General features: G+C 44.2%; 4 protein-coding genes and 1 long non-coding RNA gene across 10 annotated transcripts in view; 3 read left to right on the top strand and 2 right to left on the bottom strand.

Moving 5' to 3' along the window:
• The window catches only part of castor2 (cytosolic arginine sensor for mTORC1 subunit 2), a 48,368-nt gene that overhangs the window by 16,874 nt on the left and 8,353 nt on the right, over nt 1–23,141 (top strand). The window lies entirely within an intron of this gene.
• rcc1l (RCC1 like) lies at nt 4,190–13,251 on the bottom strand. 4 transcript variants are annotated; one of them, XM_079356242.1, is made up of 12 exons: nt 13,230–13,251; nt 12,004–12,289; nt 11,792–11,921; nt 11,506–11,634; nt 9,603–9,669; nt 8,412–8,463; nt 8,175–8,259; nt 7,628–7,809; nt 6,816–6,903; nt 6,440–6,613; nt 5,637–5,722; nt 4,190–5,542 (listed from the first exon to the last, which is right to left on the bottom strand). In XM_079356242.1, exons 2-12 carry the CDS (start codon nt 12,286–12,288, stop codon nt 5,465–5,467), a joined length of 1,356 nt encoding a protein of 451 aa, XP_079212368.1. In that variant the 5' UTR covers nt 12,289; nt 13,230–13,251; the 3' UTR covers nt 4,190–5,464. The 4 variants fall into 4 exon arrangements, with proteins under 4 accessions (XP_079212368.1, XP_079212369.1, XP_079212371.1 ...); XM_079356243.1 differs by lacking the exon at nt 13,230–13,251 and adding an exon at nt 13,067–13,121; XM_079356245.1 differs by lacking the exon at nt 13,230–13,251 and adding an exon at nt 12,937–13,060.
• Nucleotides 13,935–15,066, top strand: LOC306831941. The gene is made up of 2 exons (XR_013780151.1): nt 13,935–14,877; nt 15,017–15,066. It is a non-coding gene; the product is annotated as an uncharacterized lncRNA (long non-coding RNA).
• Nucleotides 15,902–18,988, top strand: tlcd5b (TLC domain containing 5b). 3 transcript variants are annotated; one of them, XM_079356556.1, is made up of 3 exons: nt 15,902–16,392; nt 16,822–17,017; nt 17,210–18,988. In XM_079356556.1, the coding sequence occupies exons 2-3, from the start codon at nt 16,828–16,830 to the stop codon at nt 17,737–17,739; spliced, it is 720 nt and encodes a 239-aa protein (XP_079212682.1). In that variant the 5' UTR covers nt 15,902–16,392; nt 16,822–16,827; the 3' UTR covers nt 17,740–18,988. The 3 variants fall into 3 exon arrangements, with proteins under 3 accessions (XP_079212682.1, XP_079212681.1, XP_079212680.1); XM_079356555.1 differs by having other exon boundaries at nt 16,818–17,017; XM_079356554.1 differs by lacking the exon at nt 15,902–16,392 and having other exon boundaries at nt 16,754–17,017.
• The window catches only part of arhgef12b (Rho guanine nucleotide exchange factor (GEF) 12b), a 28,777-nt gene continuing 26,010 nt past the window's right edge, over nt 20,375–23,141 (bottom strand). Inside the window, exons 34-38 of the mRNA XM_079356552.1 lie at nt 22,331–22,654; nt 21,967–22,161; nt 21,537–21,736; nt 20,955–21,027; nt 20,375–20,859 (exon numbers count right to left, since the gene is read on the bottom strand). Of these exons, the coding sequence (XP_079212678.1) occupies nt 20,837–20,859; nt 20,955–21,027; nt 21,537–21,736; nt 21,967–22,161; nt 22,331–22,654 (815 nt within the window). The 3' untranslated portion in view covers nt 20,375–20,836. The remainder of the gene's footprint in view (nt 20,860–20,954; nt 21,028–21,536; nt 21,737–21,966; nt 22,162–22,330; nt 22,655–23,141) is intronic.

Below are 23,141 nucleotides of genomic sequence, written 5' to 3'. Positions count from 1 at the left end.
TCTCCCTACTCGAGTTTATACTGTTTACTTACCGCTGAATGAGACATGAGACGGCGTAGTTTCTACACAATGAAAGAGATGAACTGAGATCGATTTCTGGAGTGATGGCGCTCGTTTAGTAAGTGAGGGGGCGTGGCTTAAGAGGGAGCACAGAGGGGGAGGGGGCGGGTGTAGACGGAGCACTGAGGAAATGCTACACTAAAAATCATGCTAGTTTGGAAAATGACCAACCCTGCCTTTAATGCTTTTCATGTGACTTAAGATTAGAAATGATTAAATCCTGCACAACAACTCGTTCACCAATTTATTAGAAAAAAATCTAATCATTTCTGAACCTGTGAAGTGAGGACGCTCTTCACTGATGTTCACAGGGACTGCTCGGTTGATGCCGAGCAGGATCTTTTATTTCGAGATCCTCAGCAAACTTTGAAATATTTGAATATGTAACTTTTGACAAGACTTCAGTAGAACATGTAGAATACACAAACACACAGTTCACATGCTAACATGTTAGCAATGGGCCGAAGACACTCGCAGAATCGCATTCGCACAAAATCCAATAATATCACTGAACCTTGTAAGTCAGTTCTTTAGCTTCTTAAAACGTCTTTGCGTGTTTTTAACGGCTTCTCGCTGTCTGAGAACGGGAGCCCTGTGTGTGTTACAACAGTGCAGTTGCACCCTGAAGACCTTGAGTGGGGTCAGGTTACTTTATTTTTCATCTGTCGGTAAATTTGGTTGTAGAGAGAGTCACATGTACTTAAACACAGACAACACATAAAATATAAATATTTTTCTGTGCATATGGGTTCTTTGTTTCGTCTCTATTTACACGTTTCTGCATAATAATGAAGGACCTGCAGGTAGACCTGCGTCTGGGTGTTGAAGAGTTCCAGTTTACGTTTTTAGTCTAATATGTTCATGCAGGTTCAGTAAACAAACCGCTCTTAGAAGTCCGTTCTCGCTTTTCAGGATGCTCACTGGACTGTAAACAAAGGAAACGTGCTGAAAGGGAAGTCTCGCCTTGCAGTCCTTCTTAATGCTGACTACATCTAAAGTCTGATGTCGCTTCTGGAAGTCAGAGCGTCAGACGATAGCCGATGGTTACAAAACTTAAATTCTTCTTTCACAGGTTTCTTAAACTCACATATTTCCTGTTCTGTGAGCAAAGCCTAAAACATAAATAACATCAAGCTTATTCTTTATTGTAGGGTAACTTACAGTTTTAAACATTTCAATCTTTGTGTAGAAAAAAAACCCATTTTAGACACGTCTCTGACTCCAGCTGTGATCTTTGTCTCCTCCTCAGTGAATCGAGGACTGCAGGTATATCAGCTGTCTGTTTTATTTGACCTGAGTAAACAAAGCAGAGAGCAGACAGGAGCCTCCGCACGCCTCCTTTTTCTTCTGCCTCAGCTCACATGCAGAGCGAGGAGGAGGAGGAGGAGGAGGAGGAGGGCGGCTCCAGCTGCAGAGACCCTCTCAGCAGCGCGGGGTTAAAGGCGAGAACATGGTATGTTAGTGTTTTCACTTATCATCTTTCTTCTTACATAATCCTCCACAGTTCACCTCCCTGACTCCACAGTGAAGGCTTCTTCTCACATCAGATCGTTGATTTACAGGATTACATCTGATCTTTTTAGCGTTAAAAAAACCTCCATACAATAAGAAACAGGGCCAACGGTGAAGGTGTTTTTCGGTTGGTTCTTTATGCACACAAAAATACACGTGTGCAAAATCTTCTTCTTGCGATTTCACTGGTGAAAATCTCCCACGCATAATTTACATTCAGACTAAATGTGCTGCTGAAGTTACAAACACCTGTAGCTTTGACTTCTTTCACTTAAAGTTCAACACAAAGTCGTCCTGACGTGGGGATCCTGTTTGTGTGTGATATAGGAAAGCCTGTTGTTGTAGCTGTCTGCTCTTATCGGGATGAAACGCTGACTCACGTCGTTTACAGCCGACTGGTTTGGTGTGAATTCATCACGTCTGTGGGTGGACGTTTCCCCACCAGTGACCTCTGAGCTCCGTCGAATATCAATCAATCAAACGGGGTTAACAGGATGCAAGATACTTATTAGAGATGCCAGAGAGTGAGGACGCGTGTGTGGAGGTTAGCATGGAATAAACGAAGACATCTTTTTAAAAGATTGACTTTGTGGGGGGGGGTTTACTCTCTTGTGAGGAACTTTTCGTTTGCGTCAGCCCCGTGCGGTCGAAGCATCTCGTGTGCGAGCAGCAACATTCAGTGTTTAAAAAGGAGCCTTCATGTCAATGACATGTTTATTTGTACAGCAGAGAGAAAGATGTTCTTAATAGTTCATGCTTGTAATGTTTTATTGTTTTTTTTAGGGTTATGCATTATTAGGAACATGACTGACATGACTGCTAACGCTCGCCTCAGATGCACCTCTTTGCGTGTTTCTCATTATGGAGAGGTAGTTTGAGTCATCTTTTTTTCCAATATGGCGAACACCATCGATGGGCTTCAAAATTCCCATCAGGAACCAATTGGTGACATCACTGAGACAGCGTCCATGTTTTAGGGTTAGGATTAGGGTAGGGTTAGGGTTAGGTTTACGGTTAGGGTTAGGGTTAGGTTTACGGTTAGGGTTAGGGTTAGGTTTACGGTTAGGGTTAGGGTTAGGGTTGGGGTTAGGGTTAGAGGGTTAGGGTCAGGGTTAGGATTAGGGTAGGGTTAGGATTAGGGTTAGGGTTGGAGTTTGGGATCGGGTTAGGGTTAGGGGTTAAGGGTTAGGGTTAGGGTTAGGGGTTAAGGGTTAGGGTTGGGGTTAGGGTAGGGTTAGGGTTAGAGGGTTAGGGTTAGGGTTAGGGTAGGGTTAGGGTTAGAGGGTTAGGGTAGGGTTAGGTCTGGGTAAAAGGGTTAGGGTTCGGGTGTCTATTTTTTTTAGGGTGTCTATTTTTTTTTACTGAAAAACAACAAAAATCTTGTCTTGCTAATCTTTAAGAGTCAAACACGTCAGTGGATGAAACGCGGGGCGGACTGACCATTTTTAAATGGCTGTATAGAACCAGCTGAGGAGCACAGATGTTTTTTCAGTTTATCCTTTGTGTTGTGTTTTCTTTCTTTCCTCTGTCAAAAGAAAGTGAAGAGACCGAAATGTGCTGAGTTTGCTCCTCAAGTTAAACTCCTCTATAAAGACGCTGTAAAGATCTGTGGCTCCTTCTTCACTGTAACTAAAGCAGGACTTTACTTGGAAAGCTGTTTCTTGACTCAAATCAGCGTTTCCTCAGAACCCTGCCGAGCTGCCGGATCACAGGTTGCTTGTTTTATGCTCACTCAGTAGTTTTGTCATAAATACATTTCCACACTCTCTGAGGGCCCTCGAGTTGTCACGATGATGAATGAGCCCAAAATACAGAAAGTCTGCGGGGGAGCGAGCAGCACAACAATACCAGCTTGATTTTCACTGAGTTCAGCTGCAGCCCGCGTGCACTGAGAATGAAAGTGTCCATCAGCTGCAGCCTGCAGGTAATAAGAGTCAAGGTTACAGTGGAGCTCAGCATTAAGAGGCCTGTGAAGGTCAACATAAGGAGAGTGTTATAACTGAAGGAAGAACACGGTTGTTTGTAGGTGCTGGAGTATATTGGACGAGTTTGTAGATTCGTAAATATTTGTAGATTGAAGCTCCTTTGAGAAGTTTTTAGCTGGTTCATCAGACACGCTGACATTATTTACACAACAAGGATTTCAGCTAAAAAAAAAAACGCAAAATCTTGGGTTGTAGTTTGGCTGAGATCGTTTACACAACAACGCCGTTGTGTAAGCAAAACCACAAAGTTAAAAAGAAAAAAAAAAAACTGGCGACGTGCAGCACGATGTGATTCAATATGAACGAGACGCTGAGGTGTAAAATTATTTTTCTGACAGGCAGCACATCCACTCTGAGTCGATGAAGGATGAGGGGTTTTTCACAATAAGACGCACAGCTGACATGGTCGACAGTTTGCACAGCTCCAGCTGACTCAAAGTCAGGCAGTCAGCATTTCCTGCATGGAGACCGCTATCGATGAGCCTGCAGCGCCCCCTGCAGGAACGGACGGATCACTACACTCAGGCTTCATCCGGTAATATTTACACTCTGTGGTCAGTGTTGCATTCGCTGATGACGTCACTAAATTAACCAGCTACAGTGAAATAAAAACCCCTTCAGCACACAGCAGATTTTTAAGTCAAATATATTTATTGATATATTTCAACATGTTTTATTTACGTACTTTGCATAATGTTTCCTTGAAGGTATTAAACAAACAGCTCTCCAGCTGGGAGTCCAAAACAACATCTTTCAGTCATATTTTATTTTGCGTTCATCTCAGACAGTCAGGATGCTTCCCAGCTGGCAGGAGTCAGACTCTGCAGCTTTCTGAGTCGAGCTCCAGAAACAGGAAGACAGTGAGGTGACACACGAGTGCAGGATGTAACATTGAATCCTCTGAACCTGTTGTCTCTCGGGGCAGAGTGTCCTCTCCTCGATCTGCAGCTGGCAGCCAGATAATCATTTTGTTTTTGGACCGTTAATGCTGCAACCGGCTCTTCAAATGTGTTTTTTTTTTTTACCAACATTTCACAGCCGGCACACCACGTCTTGTTTGAGGTCAGTCCTGTTTGTTCCACTCGCTCTCACTGCACACGTTTCCTTCTCTTTGTAGCAGCAGCAGATGAACCTGTGAGCGCTGACTCAACGTGACTCCCTCCCTCTGCCTGCATCGTCACGTTCTGCTTTGTTTTGGTCGACTTGGGACGTTTCTAGGCGGGGAGCTGGTGAGTTTCCTCCAGCCAATGACGACGCAGAAGGGGAAACTGAAGAGTGGATGTGAGTCAAACCGGCGAATATGACGGACGTGGGCCTCAGCAGCAAAGAAGAGACGATCTAATCAAAGAGGCGAGGGGTGGTTAGCTTCCAGCTGTGAGACAGGAAGGTGACAGACGATGACGGGCACCACAACAACTACAAAGACCCAGAGATGTTATTCTAGTTTATACGATCATGATAAGTAAATATTAATCGACTTTTTTTTTTTTTTTTAAGAGAAACACTGAAAAAACACATTTTGTTTCCTCAAATTTGGCTCTAAAGATTTTCATGTTTTCATAGATGAGGGAAACGTTGAAGATTCGTCACGTTGCAGAAGTTTCAACCAGAGAAAAATGTGCACTTTTTTCACAGCTTGGCTTCACGTAGATCGTCTGTTTATTGCAGCTCTTCCATCTCTTTAGTCCACAGCCTTCATGCAGGGTAGAGCGATAAAGTCAGAGTCCGTGTGCTGCAGGATTGACGTCTCCGCTCTGTTTGACGTCGACTGCAGGACGGAGGGACACGAGGGTCGCTCGCCTGCAGAGAGCAGCTGGATTTTAGATCCCAGCGCGGCCCCTGATCTGGTCTCTGAGGGGCCGGAGGGGTCAGCCAGCTCTACATCCACTGCTCGAACACCATGGGGCTCAGAGCAGGGACTTCACCAGCGCCACCATGTGGTCCACGCCGCACGCTACGTCCACCACCTGACCCGGCACAGTCACCTGATGGAGAGAGAATACGAGTTAAACAAGAAAATCCAAACGTCTAGTCTGAGACAAAGCTCAGATGTCAAATGTTGAATCAGTGTCGTCTTACTCTCCAGGGAAAGTACTGGTCGTCTGTCTTCCCGATGCCCAAACATCCTCTCACATTCTTCCCCCAAACGAAGAGCTCGCCTCGATCTGCAGAGAAACCATAAAAAACATCATCGTCACGCGGAGAGGATCTTTGAGACATGCAGAAACAAAATAAGAAGCCAAACTCGTCGAAGGGTTCTCAAAGATAGTTCATGTTTCTGTTTGAAGGTCTCATATTCTGAAACATCCACTTCCCCATGTTCCTCTATCTAAATGTGTGCGCAAACAGGCCGTTTGGAGATTTTCCCTTCATGACATCACAAAGGGCATGGGTGTCTTATTTTGTGCCGATGTTCTTCTTCACAGCGAGTAAAACTTCAGAGAGAGAAACTTCTGCTGTGGGGAAATGTTCGCCTCAAGAACAGGAATCCTGGATATTGTAAGAAATCCTTCAGGTGTTAACGTCCTGCTTGTTTCTGCTTCGTTTGAGTCTGACTCATAAAAAAGTGGCTTTAAAGGTCTCTCCAGTCAGAGTGCGACTGCTCTCATGCTGCTGCTGCAGAGATTAAAAAAAAAAAGGCAGATTTTTTTGTTCCTTCTGTGCCGTAAACAGACTGACGTGACTCAGCTGTGTCATTTTCCGCCCTTCAGACTGAATCAGACAGACTTTACTGCTGATTAGTTTCATGTTTACATTTCTTCTCCTCGACTGGAAACTAAAAGGTCGAGGAGATTTGTGCTGATTTTGAAAAGTTGAAATATGGTGGAAAGGCTCATTAAAACCTGCCCGTGAGCTTTACGCCTGAAAGAGAAGACTCCCACCTGTCACTGCGGCAAAATGGTTGAGGCCACACCTGACCCGGGTGACGACCACCGAGGGGTTAAACTCTGAGCGTCCGAACAGGGTGGGGGGAATCATCTCCGGGGTCGAGGATTCAGAGAGTTTGGGGCCTTTTCCAAGAATCCCGTAACCCCAAACAAACACGTCTCCTTTGTCTGGAAGATTCAGAGACGATGAAATGTAGGTGAGAAAAAAATACCATCATTCAGAGAAGGTGAAGTATTAAGAGCTGTGATCTATGACGCCCCCTGGAGGCCACAGGCGGAGCCTCTCCTCTGACACTGCTGATCTAAAAAAGTGTTTTTACTCCAAACACAGCCCGTCCCCGTGTCTGAGCCGTGGTTTGTGTGAACTGACCGTTAAGGACGGCCACCTGCGTCCCTCCACACGCAGCCTGAACCACCTTCCCGCAGCCTCTCAAAGGGAGGAGTCGAGGAGAGTTGATCTAAAACAAGAGGATGACATCAACATGTATTACTCATTAAACACTCTGATAGGTTGTTGTTAAAGGAGCGATCTGTCAGATATCTGCAGACTGAGACGATGACGCTCTCTCCCTCTGACTCTGTGAGGCTCGTTCATACTCACAAAACAACAATGAATATTTCCTGATGTTTGGACGGTAAGCGACACGTGTGAACAGATTATTTCACCCTGATATTACCTCGAGGTTTTTTTGTTGTTTTTTTTGTAGTAAAAAATCGAACTTGGTTGCCGGGTGAGCTGATGTGTGAACATCACAGGAAACATTTTGGTCACCTCGAGTGAGCGGGCCAGGGTGTTAACGCTGACATCACACGACTGGCGAGCAACAGGTGCGACCGCTGTGCAGGTTTGTGAAGCTGCCTCAGACTCTTTCCTGTTTGCAAGTAGTTGGTTTTTTTTTAACCCCACATTCGTTGATGCTGTCTACAAGTAGCACCGACTGAAAGAGGAAAGCTGACTCTGTTGCTTCAGCGGAGTTTAGTGTCTGACTGATGCAGGAAAACGTCGCAGAAATGAAGGTTTGAAATCTGGGTTGAAAATGCTCGATCAGCGTCGGCTGTGAAAAAGAGCCTGGATGGATGACTGACTGAAAGGTGGAAATAAAACCACATGGAGGCTCGGTGCACAAACCCAAACATGTCCATCTTGTTTCTTTGTGCTTTTAGCAGCCGTCTCCTCCTCACCTGTGTGGACTCAGTGACAGACGCCAGCTGCAGGTATTCAGAGTTTCCCCATCCGAACAGCTGCCCGTCTTTAGACACGGCCAGGCTGCAGTCTCCGTACGTGCTGATCTGCTGCACCTCCACCCCCGCCAGGTCCCCGCCCACCTCCACCGGGCTGGAGCTGACTTCATGATGTCCAAGACCTGCACGACAACAAAGAATGATACGCTAAGATCTTCATCTCAGTTTTCCAGAGTTTTCACAAGTTGGTTTACGTTAAAATGATCCTCCTGTTGTTTTTATTTTTTTATCTGTCAGGTGCAAAAACAAGCAATTCATCCCTCATGCTTTAACTAAACAATAATACATGTTAGACAGAAACCTGCAAACACGCAGCCACAGAAAGAAATGGGGCTCTGATTTTATTTGAAATCAACTTTTACTTTTGCTTTTTGGTTTCGTGTGAAAAGCAGACAGTTTGTGGTCATGCGGTCATGTGGCTGTCAAGGTGAAGAGGACCGACTGTGGCCTGTAAAACTAAAAACACTGTTTCCTGAGGGGCACTTACCCGTCTGTCCATCTGCGCCCCATCCACAGGCGAAGACCTTTCCTGTGTCAGTGAGGAAGAGGCTGTGGTCCTGTCCGCACGCCACCTGGAAACAACAGAGAGAACACCAGAGGGGAAATGTTAGTGGGGGGGGGGTCGAACGTGTAAAGCAACAGATGTGAGGTGAGTCAACGACACAGTCAAAGTGTGAGTGCACGTGGAGGTGAGATACAGGAGGGAGGAAGTGCAGACACTCACCTGGACCACTCTGCTGCTGAAGCCGTCCAGCTTGTGAATGACGTGACTGCCGCTGTTTGAACACGAGAGACAGAAAGTATGAACATATAAGAGGAGGAGGAGGATGGTCGAAGCCGAGGTAGAGTCCGCCTGTCTTATAAACTAACAACAACTTTGCTTGTGTGAATGCGTCCTTAGGGCCTGTTGTGAAGGTTGGAGCCCTTCATATAACCAATCAGAACTGACCTTTTAATTTCTTCTTCTTGCAAAGATTTAACTTTTAAAAAATGTAAAAATGTTCCTTTAAAAATAAAAAATTCCATTCATACCTTAAAATGTCAAAGATAACACGCGACAACTCTGCCTTTGATAAGAACGGGTGACACGCACCGCGTCTCATCTGATACCGCCTTTAACTTCACGTCACGCCGAGCCGTTGACTCCACCGTGTCAAAGATCAACTGTTACACTCACATGTGTTTCACAGAGTTCAAAACTGAAGGTGAAACTTTACGTCTCAAACAGGAAGCTGCGCTCAGACCGAGACGTCAGACGGCTAAAGTTTCAATCTGTGCCTCGATGCTAACGCAACAATTATTCAACCACTGTTTGTTTTTGATAGATAGATAGATAGATAGATACTTTATTGATCCCGAGGGAAATTCAAGTTTTTTTCTTGAACCTCATGTTGTGTTTGTTTTACTGTCAAACTCATCATAAAAACTGTGTTTGATCTTTTTAGATCTGATTACACATCTTTAATTGCAGTTTTTAAAAAGCATCATTTCTGGATTATTTTGACTTTAAAAAATAATCAGATAAATATCTTATATTGATTATCACAGTCTACTTACAGCCAAAGTGACCCAGAAAGAATAGTTTTTTATTTTATACAGTCAGATAAATTAACACGAGTCGTGTTCCCGGTCAAAAGTGACCGGAATATTTTATTTGTGAACAAAAGAAATGATCCCAAAACAATTTCACAATATTACAAGTTTAATGTCTGAAATGCTGCAAAGTGAAAACTTTTTTTTTTTTTTTTAAGAGCGAGCATCGACCCTAAAAAAAACAAAACAACAGAGACTAAAAGTGTTTATCTGTTTTTTGAAAACACGTCCGCGTAGTTTGAAAAGTAAAGTTGAACGTGTGTGTGTGTGTGTGTGTGTGTGTGTGTGTGTGTGTGTGTGTGTGTGTGTGTGTAGATCTAACCTGTAGACTTCATCTTCCATGATCCTCCTCCCACACTGTCCGTACGCGTTGTTACCCATACTGAAAACTGTGAAAAGAGAGAGAGAGAGAGAGAGAGAGAGAGAGAGAGAGAGAGAGAGAGAGAGAGGGAGAGAGAGAGAGAGAGAGAGAGAGTGAGAAAGAGAGAGAGAGAGAGAGAGAGAGACAGAGAGAGAGACAGAGAGAGACACAGAGAGAGAGACAGAGAGAGAGACAGAGAGAGAGACAGAGAGAGAGAGAGAGACAGAGAGAGACACAGAGAGAGAGAGACAGAGAGAGAGAGAGAGAGAGAGAGAGAGAGAGAGAGAGAGAGAGAGAAATAACGAGCACGGTGAAGTTTTCCTCCATTTTTAAACCCATGAATAAAGCAGCAGCAGCAGCAGCAGCAGCTGTTTAACATTCAGATAAAACTCTGTTATCTCGTCATGTGAAATATGAAAGTGTTATCGTCAACAGGCTGCTTGATTTACTCGCAGCACAAATCAAAGCCCTGCAGGAGCCTTTCAAAGATTACAAAGAACACAATTACAATTTTTATTTGCTTCACTATTCCCCCGTTGATCAAAGTTGGGAGTTTGTTCAGGGAGAAAAAGTTTGTGCCTGGAACGACCGCTGCGCCTCATTAGTCCAAGTCATGTCCTGTGTTTTTTTACGCTCTGTGAATCCTGCAGAGATTCACTGACTGAACTTTTCTTCTGAGACAGAATCACCTCACGGAGTCATGAAAGCAGCTGTGACGCCTCATCAGGCCCAACTAACACAACACCTTCTTCAACCTGCTCAGCTACAACATGTTCTTCTATAAGGACGTGTCTGCTGTTGGTTTCTTATTGGTCAAAGCTAAAGCGCTACATGCACATGTTTTTTTGACAGCAAAACAAAAATATGTCCTCCGTAACGTTTTGGTCCTGAATGCGCCTCGAGTACGTTCATTAAACGGACATGTTGTGGTAGATTTGGGTTATTTCTTTCCATTCTGTGGCCGATGTTGATCGTAAAATGAGTTTGTTTGATCTACTCTTAAAGGCAGGGCTGGTCATTTTCTAAACTAGCGTTCCCTCAGTGCTCCATCTAAAGCCACGCCCCCTCATTTACATGCACGAGCGCCGTCGGTCCAGAAACGGACCTCAGCTCGTGCTTTGAGTGTGAGCTAGAGGGAGACAGGGAGGCGTGTGATTGGTTCATCAGAGAGCAGGGAGACAGGGAGGCTGTGATTGGTTCATCAGAGAGCAGGGAGACAGGGAGGCTGTGATTGGTTCATCAGAGAGCAGGGAGACAGGGAGGCCTGTGATTGGTTCATCAGAGAGCAGGGAGACAGGGAGGCTGTGATTGGTTCATCAGAGAGCAGGGAGACAGGGAGGCGTGTGATTGGTTCATCAGAGAGCAGGGAGACAGGGAGGCTGTGATTGGTTCATCAGAGAGCAGGGAGACAGGGAGGCCTGTGATTGGTTCATCAGAGAGCAGGGAGACAGGGAGGCGTGTGATTGGTTCATCAGAGAGCAGGGAGACAGGGAGGCCTCTGATTGGTTCATCAGATTGGTACCTCGTGGCAGACATTGGTGGAAGTTTTTACAGACTTACAAACTGATACAGATGATGGATTTTCTTTGTTTCTTTTTCAGAGAACCTGAGTTATTAATGTCTGCCAGGACCTAAAGATAATTTACACCAAAATTTGAATAAGTGGATCTGGAGGAAATGACCGACCCTGCCTTTAACTTACTGTGAATTTGAGTAATCTGAATGGAAAGTGTAACTTCCCTCAGGATCAATAAAGTGTCTCTCTATGCTCTTTCTCCTGTGAGAATCACTCAGCCTCTAAAGAGTCTCCAGAGACCTACACGGTTGGACTTCTCGCTGGTGCGGTCAGGTTTGAGTCTCTTACCTCCCTCTCTGTCGGTGAGGACCAGAGAGTGAGCGCGGCCGCAGGCCACCTGAACCAGTCTGGTCTGCTGAGGCTCCACGAGAGGCAGAGCCACCGGGGACGGCTCCAGCATGTAGTCGTAGCTTTGCTCTGCAGAGAAAAAGGGTCCAGGTGAGAGGCAGCAGGGTTGTCATGACACTGCTAAAAAAACAAACACTGTGGTTGATATGTTCTGTAGAAGGAAGTAAAGCAGAGTGGAAGGCAGCAGGGTGTCTGGTTTGGTGTGACCAGTTGAGGTTTGTCTTACGGCGGCTGTTCTGTGTGCGTTGGAAGCCCAGCTGAGAGTCCTTGTTCAGACCCATGCCCCACAGCTTGGTCACATCTTTGGTGGAGGAGGCGATGAGGGTGAAGCCGTAACCACAAGCAGCAGAGGAGATCTGCAACAGAGGAAGACCAGTTAAACACATTTAGCCCTTGTGAAAATGTGAAAATAAAGGTAATAAAGACTTTTTTTTCCACCTGCTTCTCGGTCTCCAGCCGGTAAGGTGTGAGTTGGTATTTGCGGGGTTTCTTCCTGCCGCTGTCCGGCACCACAAAGCTCGGGATACCCAGAGCACCGGTGTAGCTGAAGCCCCAAACAAACACTTTGTGGTTGGGCTTCTTGTGTTGGCCGACGTACTGAAAGACCGGGCCGCTGTTGTCCTTCTCCTGGGGCCTGGATGACTTTCTGAGAGTGGCGTAACCGCAGGCTTGAAGTCCTGCGCTCATGTGGCGAGAGCACGCTCGCACACACAGAAGAGCCATCCTGCGGAGAAAAGACGCAAAGAGACTCCATCACCGTATTCAAGAACTCGATTTACGACGTAAATCATGATCATTTAAGACATTAAGAAGTCTTTTCATTTTTTACAACAGCTGCAAAGACATCAGCAAAAATAGTATAAATAATGGTAATAAAATAAGATCTAGTTAAAGATAAATATATGTGTACATTAGTTACATCAACTGTTGTTTTGGTACACATTTGAGAATAAAATATGAAATTAGAAGAGTTTAGAAATGAGGAAACTGTATAATATCTGATTGTGATTTATTTTATTTCCTTTAACATTTAATAGAAAGCCTCAATAAGCTGTACAACTGTACTGCATGTTTTATGATCTGGGCCGATAATCAAACAGTGACCAAATCTCGTTAAATAATTCATATACATCTCTTAATTTCTGTGTTGTTGACATTTAAATATTAAAAACTGATGTAACCCTTTACACTTTAAAACATGAAGGTGCACTGGTCAATTCGGCTTCATTTATGGGTCAAGTTAGAAATTATATTTGTCATTAATGTCACATTTTCACCTCTTCAGTAACGCGGCTGTTTAGAGGTGAACGCAGCTTAACTCCAATGTACGGACTCACACGTGAAACGACTTTAAAGTTAAAACCTCCTCACTGCTGTGTATGTCTGATCTATCTGATTAACGCCGAATGGAAAAGCAGCACCGGATGAGTCTGTTCATGTTGTAAAACATGGTAAAACTAATAAATACGTCCGATATTATCCCCGTGAGTGTTAAATTTACAGATTTGTAAAGGCAATTCCGCTTCGATTTCTGAGCCTGGCTTCCTGTTGAGGATCAGCTTCTACTATCTGTTTAAATCTGCTGAAGGTCAAAAAAGTGATGTAAACCAGCTCAAATGTCAATAAGATGTTTCAATGACATTACAGCCAGCATGTTTATTTACCTCAAACTCCGGAAGCTTCCTCCCGTTTTCGAGAGATTAAGTCAGATGATTTGGGAAGTGCGCCCTCTAGTGTACCGGAGTGAATGACTTTATATTGCTTCATCCTCTGACAAAAAAACTTTATAATAAAATCAAAGAAGACGAAATCTCTTCTGCTTCAACCGCTCCACAAAGTGGAGGTGGGGGGGTCTCAGAGACAGACCTGACACGTGACCTGACTCCTTCTTAGTATTGGAGCACATCACTTAAGGCAAATTCAATTGGTGCTGACGTTTCCACGCACTGTGTCTTCCTCGAAGTCAAACAGTACAGGTTAAAGAACCAAATCATAAAGTTTTCTGTTTGAGTTTTCAGTGACTGAACACTAATCGTCTCTTGTGTCAGATTAGAGCGAGACTCTGGAAGTGGCTTAATGCTGCAGGATGGTCAGGTGAGATGCTGACCTTCGCTTCACAGAGTATTAACCTGCAGCCCTTACCTGTCACCTGCCTTGTTTTAAATGCTGCAGAGCCAATTGCTGCTCCCTCAGTTACATAAACACTCATGGGTATTTATAAAGGGATATAATAAATCATCTATGCTCTACATTCTGCCTTGTTAATTGCAGTGATATTCAGGTCTAAACAAGCGGCAGCCTGTCCACTTTAGACTGGCTGCAGAGCCGATCAGTCGTTCAGGTTCATAGAATGAATTATCAATGTGGGAACGACAGATACGGACTGTGAGAAACGTTCTCAATGCAGCATTGGCTCTTGCACCAGGTCGCCTTACCGACTCGTCCCTGAGAACTTTCTTGTATGAGGCGGCTGCTATTGTAAACAGCCGCCCCCTGACAACAGACAATCTCAATGATCCACACAGTTTACAGCCGCTCACTCCAAATCATCTCGTCACCATGAAAACTTCAACTGCTCTGCCCCCCCCAGGACAGTTTGTCAACAAGGACTTGTACGCACAAAAACGATGGCGTCAAGTGCAGTACTTGCTTGAGCAGTTTTGGTGCAGATGGAAAAGGGAATACCTGCAGAACATTATGGTCAGACAAAGATGGCACACGCCTAAAAGAAACATGCAGATTGGTGACATAATAATAGACAAGGATGAAATGCAACCACGTTCCCTGTGGAAACTTGGACGAGTTTTGGACATTGTAAAAGACATAGATGGACTTGTCAGAAAGGTCAAAATCGGTTTTGCTGACAAACATCTTACCAAGAAGGGTCGGCGTGTGAACAAAATGTCTATAGTAGAACGCCCAGTTCATAAGTTAGTTCTGCTACTGGAAGACTATGAAAAGTAACTCTACAATGCGGAAATTGTTTTGATGTGTGAAAGTTACAACACGTTTACAGGGTTGTTTGTTGTTGTTGTTGTTGTTTAATGATTTAAAGAAATTATTTGTGTTTTGTGTTTATCAGTAAATAATTTGGTGGGAGTGTAAAGGCCAATAATTTGACTTATTTTAGTTTTCGTCTATGGTGGAGTTTTGGGGCTTTTATTTTGAAGGCTTCCTTTAACCGGAAGTGCGGTACAACGGTAGCTATGGCAACAAACGCCAGTAAAAAGACGTTGATGGAGAGTAAGAAGTTAAACAGTACAGAAACATTAAAGAAAACAGTGTTTTGGCATCAGTCAATTGGGGAACAAGGTTGGTACAATTACATAAAGAATATTTCAGTTATGTAAATGTTTATTACAAATGTATGACGTTCTGTAAAGTTAAGGAAGGAAATTAATGAGCTGCTCAGTTAAAAAACGTTTGTAATTATTGTTTGTTTTTTGCTCAGCTCTTACGTTGATGAATGACACCGACGGACATTAAAGGCATTTATCACCAGTTCTGGCCTTCTTTATATTGACTGGATGCTACAATCAATGTGTAGTATTTGTCGTCTTTTTCTTTATTTATCAATATCAAACCTCATAATCACACAACAGACTGGTTTCATGATCATATTTATTTATTTCAACAAACAAGTAAATGTATTTGGGTAAATATTTAATGGATGAAGCGTGAGTGATGACAGCCGTCTGTTCCTGCAGGGGGCGCTGGAGGCTCATCAGCAGCAGACACCATGCTGGAAATCCTGTCTCAGCCCAACTTTCAGTCGACCTAACGACACTCGACGAACTGCAGGATTTTACACGTCCGCTTTGGCTTCATTTTTCAACACCGCACAGTAGCCGCTTATAGTTCTGACTGCAGAGTAGCTGCTATGTGGTAACCATAGAAACCAACAGGAGAATACAATGTTTGAGTTGCTCAGATAAATTTTAAAATAATTGAGATGTTGGAGCTAAAAAAAAAAAATCTGTTGTGGATTTTTACAACTATTTTTGACTTTTTTAAACTGTTGTATTGAAAGTAATCTCACACTGCGGGGCGAGATGTTGTGATGAAGCAGCAGCACTGCTGTGATTTTCTTCGACACGAGGCTGACCGCATCATAACAGTGCTGACAATCACTACATCCCCCCAACATACGTGTGCTAAATTAATATTGCAATTGACCAAAAAAAGTTATGTTACACACTGATGCGCTCGAAGCTGCATCCACTGCAATCAATGCAAAGGCCAAATACAAGTTAATCAGTAAAGCACTTTGATTTAGATATTTAATGTAAATGTTTAAGAACGTTTAATTCTGACATTATAAAGCTCTGTGTGTTTCACTTTAAGTTGAAATAAATCAGGAGTCAGGAGAAGAAACACAGCTGATATAGATCTCTCCTCACTCTTCAGTTGAATTCAGATTATGCATAGATCTAAAAATAAAAAATAAAAAAATTTGATCCATGTGCAAAATTCAGTTTGGTGTCACTTCAGAGTGTGACAGCTGCTGCTGGTATCACCCGTCCTGTCTAAAAGCAGGTATCTGCAGAGACTGTAATCCCTTAAGAGGATCAGGTCTGAGGTCCAGGGGGAAGGGATAAAGGATCCACTAACTGTCTATAGTAGCCTGCACATGGCATTTCTGTCATCTTGACAGATTGGACATGTGTCATTTAGTAATGTGCTGAGCTTCAGGCCCTTTTGGTGGAGTTTTAATGATGCCTGATGTGAAGATAAACAGTGATGGAGGACGAGTCTGTGTGCAGCGGCTGGAATAATTTTCTTCAAGTTTCCTGAATCTGAGGACGACGGAGCGGAGGAGGGGTTAAGGTAAGTCTTTGGGAATAGTCACTGGGTCAAAACTGAACCAAAATGGTCTCCTAATGAAACACTGGGTCAGTTTTACACAGCATGTAATCCATTCAAGAAGAGCGCTCATTGATTTACATACAGTAGATTTTCTTCCTCTTTTTTCTCTCCTATAAACGGATAATTCCTTTTTATTTTTAGTTGACTTCCATAGACAAACTTTGGTTTTCACAGTGAGTGTGCATGCAATGTTGAGCAGGGAAGGTTGAGGGAGGTTTCCTTCTGTCGTTGCAAAAAAAAAAGCAAATTTTGGGCCACTGCTTTAACTTCAGTTGGTGATCTCTCAGGGACCCCCTGCTGGTCTATATTAGACACAGGAAGTTGTATCTGACCCTGACAGTCATGGTTTGTAGCTATAATGATGAATCAACCAAATCTTTCCCCAGACAGACAGCCATGCCTGTGCTGGAGGTGATCTGCAGCCTGATTGGCTGGTTCTCCCTCTACCTGTTGTTCTGCTGGGCGTTTCCTCGTCGAGGACCTGAGTGGAACTGTCGGCTGGTCACTCTGTCTCACGGGGTCCTCATAGTGCTGCTGACGGCTTACGTCATCTTTATAGACGGACCCTGGCCCCTCACACATGCAGGTCAGTGGGAAAGGATCCCGATCTGAGGGGAAGGCTTGCAGGGACTTCCCCTCTTAACGCTAACACAACCATTTACCATGCCCCCAAATTTCTCCTCACTTTTAAATGTTGGACACCATGCTGTAGTGTTTCACGCTTTATCGTGACATTGCATGTGACCCTCATGCAGGACCCTGTCTCTCCATCCTCCAGGTACAGAAAACACCCAGCTGCAGATTCTCTCCCTGGCCGTCTGCCTCGGCTACTTCTTCTTTGATATGGGCTGGTGTGTGTGCAATCGAACCGAGGGTCCCGTCATGCTGGCTCACCATGCAGCGAGCATGGTGGGCATCCTGCTGGCTCTGCTCATGGGCGTGTCAGGCTGTGAAACCTGCGCGGTTATCTTCGGCAGCGAGATCACAAACCCCTTGCTGCAGACCCGCTGGTTCCTGCGACAGGTGGGCATGTACGACAGCCTGCTGGGCGACGCCGTGGACCTACTTTTTATCTTTTTGTTCGCCACTGTGCGGGTGGGAGTCGGCACTGCGATGTTTTACTGTGAGCTCACCTCTCCCAGGACTTCCCTGATAATGAAGCTGGGTGGCGTGGTGATGTACGGGCTGGCTTGGGTGTTCATGGTGGACATAGCCAAATTTTGCTACAAGAAAAGTAAGGCCAAGTATAAGAGGTGGCGAGAGAACCACAAGCTGAAAGAAACGAACACACCGAACAAGAGTGACTGAGGGAAATGATCCCAAAGATCGTTGAACTTGTGTGTTCTGCCATAATGTACTGATGAATCTTGTCAGCCATATTTTAAGTTTACCTCAATCTCAGAAACCTCTTAAGTTTATTCCTTTAACTTCTGCTGCAACGGAGTAAGAAATGCATTTCCGGCAATCCGACACAGGTGATTGCAGCTCGAGCTGAGGACAACGTCGTGGCCAGAAGCCTCATCATGGTGCTTTCTCGTCGACAGCTCCTTCGTGTGGACGCGAGTGGAGAGGAGTTGGAGGTGTGTCCAAAAATCAGTTTGTTTTGGTTTTATACTGGAGCTCAAGGGCGACATCTACTGGATAAAAAAGTTGTACATTCTCCCTTTAAAAAAAAAAAAAAAGAAAGTTTTTTCATGGTTTCCATGGTGATTAACGTTGATGTAATAACACACGTAATAAAACAAAATAACGACCATCAACCAGATTAATGCTGTGTGGATACTTAACCCTGTTTTAATTAGTTTGTGTTATAATATTACATAATTGCATTGTGTAAAAAAACCAAACACAAACCTTTGATGCACAGTCATATTTGTACATTATATTCCTTTACATTGAAACCAGTTCCATTAAAAACGTTTCGTTTCGTCCGTGCAGTCAAGTGGCCGGTGAATGTTTGAGTGTTTTCAGTCCATCCATGAAGGTGAATCTTTGTAGCATGTGCCTTAAAACAACGACAGGTTATATAATACACGAAGAAGATAAAGAAGAAGTCGGAGGCAGAACTCAAAGAAAATCTCATGATACACGCGATAAAATAAAAAGATTTTAGTGACTGAGGAGGTGAAGAGGTGAAAAATGGCACTCGGGTTAGTGTATAGCCTCACTGAGCTTATCATGGAAGCTAGTGGAAGTGAGGGGGGGGGGGGGGGGGGGAAGGAAAAATACACCTTAGAGGTAAGTTAAAACGGATAAATGTACACGTGAACACACACACTGTGGAGCCTGGAGTTTGAATGGTGTGATGCACAACTCTCATCCTGGTGAAACAGAAAATAAAGAACACGTTGGATTATTTGCTAAATGTGAGTCCTCATCGAGTCTTAAAAACACGAACATGTCTCTGAGGTCCTGTTTGTGTGTCTGGACTGTTTGGTTATTCATCGACTGTTATTAATTTGGTTGATATTTGGTGAGCCGACGTGGATCTGTTGGTTTACTATGCTACATTCAAGTGCTGTGGGAAATTGTAACTCTGGTTTAAAAAAAAAGAAAACAGCAGCTAAAGAGAGTGTCAATGTTATGCAATTATGTCAGAAATTCAAAGTTATGAGGGCGATCAGTACAAACACTTCGAGCCGTCCTGAAATCATTTCTAATTCTGATTCACGATACTTCATGTGCAAACATCTATGAACGTTGTTACTCATGTGCCAGGAAGTTTGTGCAGCTCTGAAACACTGTCTTTGCTTTTCTTCTGCAAGTTAAATCTGAAAGTTGACCTATAGCTCTCATGTCTGTGTGATTCAGAAAGAGGTTAGCCTAGCTTAGCATAAAGACTGGACATCAGTCAGGAAAATGTTGAAAAATGTTCCTTAAAAAAGTTGAGTCAGCAGAGAGTTCATATTTTCTTTTCTTTGCTGCTGTGTCTGTCATATGCATCAGTTTAAACTACATCCAAACCCACCTGTGAGCTATCATTGGCTGAAGGAAACACCCGAAGCTCCCCGCCCAGAAACGACCCAGGTCAACCAAAACAACCCAAACCATGAAAATCCAGTCAGACAGTCTCCACCACACAGGTACGGAGACCCACAAGTGATGACTGAGCTACACTTCTGTATGAGCTGCTGACTCCAGCTTGAAATAAAACTCATCCAAATGGTTTTTTTTACTTACTTGCACATAAAAAAAAGTGGTTTTACGGAGAGCTATGTCCTAAAACTACTATCTGATAATAAACTGTATCCATCAGCGCTTACAGCCATAGCACCCTGAACACTCCCGATCTCGTCCAGTCTCAGAGGCTGATCAGGGTTGGGTCTGGTTAGTACTCAGGTGTGAGCTGGACTGGGAATATCAGGTGCTGTATGACTGGGTAGTTGTTGTTCACTGGTAGACACTTGGTCATCTCTCGACCGGAGAGGTCACGAGTTTAATCTCCATCTCCTGAATTTGCCTGTTGAAGTGTCCTCGGGCAAGACATTGAACTTCAAATTGCTGCAGCTGCTGCGTCAGCGGCGTGCGAATGGATGAGTCATTACTGATGGACACTTTACAAAGCAGCCTCTGCCACCAGTGAGTGAATGGGTGAACGTGACCTTCAGAATAAAAGCACATCTTGTAGTCAGAAGACTAGAAAAGCGCTTCACAGGTTCAATCAGTGCGGGGAGCATAAAAACCCACAAATACATCAGAACCTTTCAGACCGAACAGATGAAACAAACCAACCAATGACAGCTAAGAGGGGTTTTTTTTTCATGTAGCCCAGCTGGTTCTCCTTATTTCCATTTTCATGCTAAGCTAGGCTAAAGGCTAAGCTAGGCTAAAGACGTACAAAACATACAACATAAATATAAGATCTTTTAAGCGGGGTCTTGGAGCCTCTTGTTTCTGAATCTTTAAACATAATCACCGTGATGAGAGGAGATTAAACGTTTGGTTTTCCAGGGCGGTTAGAAAGTAGGAAAGTGTCGTTAAGCACGTTAGACGACGCGGCGTTTGAAAAGCTCGTAATGTAAAATGTAAATATCAAGTTTACAGCAGTGAGTCCTGAATAAGAAATCCACCTCCTGGATCCTCAGAGCGTCATTCTGCACACAGTCTTCATGTCTCTTCTTGTTTTGGTTTTAGTCTTTATTCCAAAGCGTATCTCCAGTGTTAAAGATAATTTATGCATTGATAATTAATATCATTAGAACAGAAAAGCGACTGGTTCTTCCACAGCGTCCGTCTGGTGATACTGATGGTTAGGTCTTCCACTGAAAGCAGCCTGAAGTGGTCGGACATTTGGTCTCTGTTGTTACATCAACGTTAACAAGGTCCAGAAGACGCAGACGGAGTGACGTTCGTCTGCCCGTCACGGCGTTTGGCTCATAAGACGACAACAGCAGGAAGTCTTTGATCACTGAATCCCGTCTGGTAAACCTACAAAGCAGAGTCAAAAAAACATTTAAAAAGGAAAATGTTACATCAGCTGGGGTTTTTTTTTTTTTTTTTTAAATAAGGGAAGAAAAAGGTACCGTTGTTGTCCTCTGAGTCAGTCGCCGGGTCGCTGTGTGTTTGTCGCAGCTCGTTGTACTTTATCTCCACCTCCTGGAAGCACCAAATAAAAGTCAGTGAGGTCCAAAGATCAGGACAATAAAAGGCCAAGCTGGTGTTAAACTCAGTCTTTAGAGGTGAGATGGTGGAGATAAAAAACATTCAACACAAAGTGGTGAAATAACTAAAGTGTATAACTGCTGCAAATTACGAGTAAACTGATTGGTTTAAAAAAAAAAAAAAAAACAGCAAAAACTAAATAATTTGAATATTTTCTGGCAGTTCTTGTGACTTTAAAGTAAACTTTTTTTGTTCTAAATGCATAAACCATTCTCCCAGGATTGTCAGGTTTCCTTAAAAACATTATCTTTTTTGTTTTTCCTTTTTTGAATATCCGATCAGATCAGTCGTTCCCAAACTTTATGTGACCCCCATCTGGTGGAGGTTTTTCAGCCTTTCGATTAGCTGGAAGTCCTCTCACAAAATGTGCCCTGTTTTTGCGAGCAGCTTTTGCACTTTATGTTGCCCCCCTCAACCATCATCAGGATTAACCTGTGCAGTACCTTCAGATACTGCAGGTCGGCCTGCAGGAGGCGCAGGTGAGTCATCAGCTGCCTGCTGAGGTTGGGGCCACTGATGCCTCCGGTCTGCGAGGACGAGGAGAGCAGTTTGCTCATGTCGATCCCCACGTCAACTCCGACTCCCGCGTCGTCATCAGTGCTGCTCTCCTCTGAACCAACGAAATCCAGAACCACAAAACCACCTGCAGGGAGAAGCAGAGGAGGAGGTCAGAGGCTGATGAGGAAGACATTTTGCTTTCTCTGTGATGTCACAGCAAAGTGAAACACCGAGTAAAAACTGAATTCTATCTGCAGCTTTAAAAACCAGCTGATGGAGGTGAAGTGTTTTTAGCAACTTTAGTAACTTTTAACTTGACCAAACGTCAGAACAACAGGAAAAAGATAAACCAGGAAACAAAGTGGATGCCCTCACCGTTGCGTTCAGGCGTCTCTGGCGTCCCCGTGGTTCCTGAGGGAGGCTGATTGTTGTCTCTCGGTGAACCTGAAGACGCTCGGCTCTCTTCACTGGCAGCAGAAGGCCCCTCCCTCTTCTCCCCCGTCTCCTCCTCCGCCGCCGCCGCCTCTCTGCTGATCATGTGGTTGAAGACAGCCTGCTTCAGCATCGCCACTGGGGCGGAGAAAATCGTGTTATTTTCTATCATGCTGTACACAAAAATATTCATATAAATACAGTAAAATATGTCTGATAAATTGTTACTTTTTGGACAAAACACCCCAAAGAGAGTTTTGTTTTTGTCTCAGAGAGTCTGAGAGTGCGCCTTGAACGTGTAACTTACACGTCCTGAGAGCCTCTTCGCCTTTCGAGGAGGGGAAATCAAACACGCTGGGCTCCTGGTTTTCAGGAGCGACGCCCTGAGGTGTCTCCTCCTGCAGGAAGGGCAGCTGCCTGTCCAGGAAATCCTCCAGCTCTGCTTCATCTATCTCCTCCTCCTCCTCCTCCTCCTGCTCCTCCTGCTCCTCCTCCTCCGGTCTGTCTGCTGAGGTCTGCTCCTCTTCCTCGTCCTCTGATTTCATGCCGTCAAACGGGTTGATACTGGACGGACGTTGGATGTCCGGAGAAGAGGCGCCATCTTTGTCTGCGATGCATGGAGATGCAAGATCTGCAAAAAGCGACATTTGAAGGTGTTGCCAAGAAAACTCAGAAAATGACAAAACTCAGGTTGTATTCAGTGAAAAACTTTCAGAGAATGGCTCCAAAAAAATCCAACATTTCTAAGTGACTGCTTTGTTTTGTCAAACTTAAAACACTACACTTCCCAAAATTGTGATTTCTAGATAAATATAAAAACAGAAAAGCCTTCGTTCCTCTTGACAGACGCGTCATAAATCTCTCTAATTAGATCTTCATCATTCATGACTTAAACAACTGTTTCTGTTCATTAACAGTGTGGCAGATCCCACTTCCTCTTCCAGCCACCGTCCTGCCGTGAACTGTCGGCGGATCGAGCGAAGTGTGCCGGAGAGTCGAGAGCCCAGACAGGTTTGAAGTTTTATCAAACAATAAATCTGATCATTTTGAAAGAAGAGGTTGCTCTGTACAAACACGCTGGGGGGGGGATATTTTACATCGTGTAGGTCGGGGTGAGT

The sequence above is a fragment of the Symphodus melops genome (genome assembly GCF_947650265.1).
Source record: "Symphodus melops genome assembly, chromosome: 11".
Taxonomy (NCBI): Eukaryota; Metazoa; Chordata; class Actinopteri; order Labriformes; family Labridae; genus Symphodus; species Symphodus melops.
The sequence above is the reverse complement of the archived record's forward strand: the minus strand, read 5'-3'. Positions and strand labels throughout refer to the sequence as shown.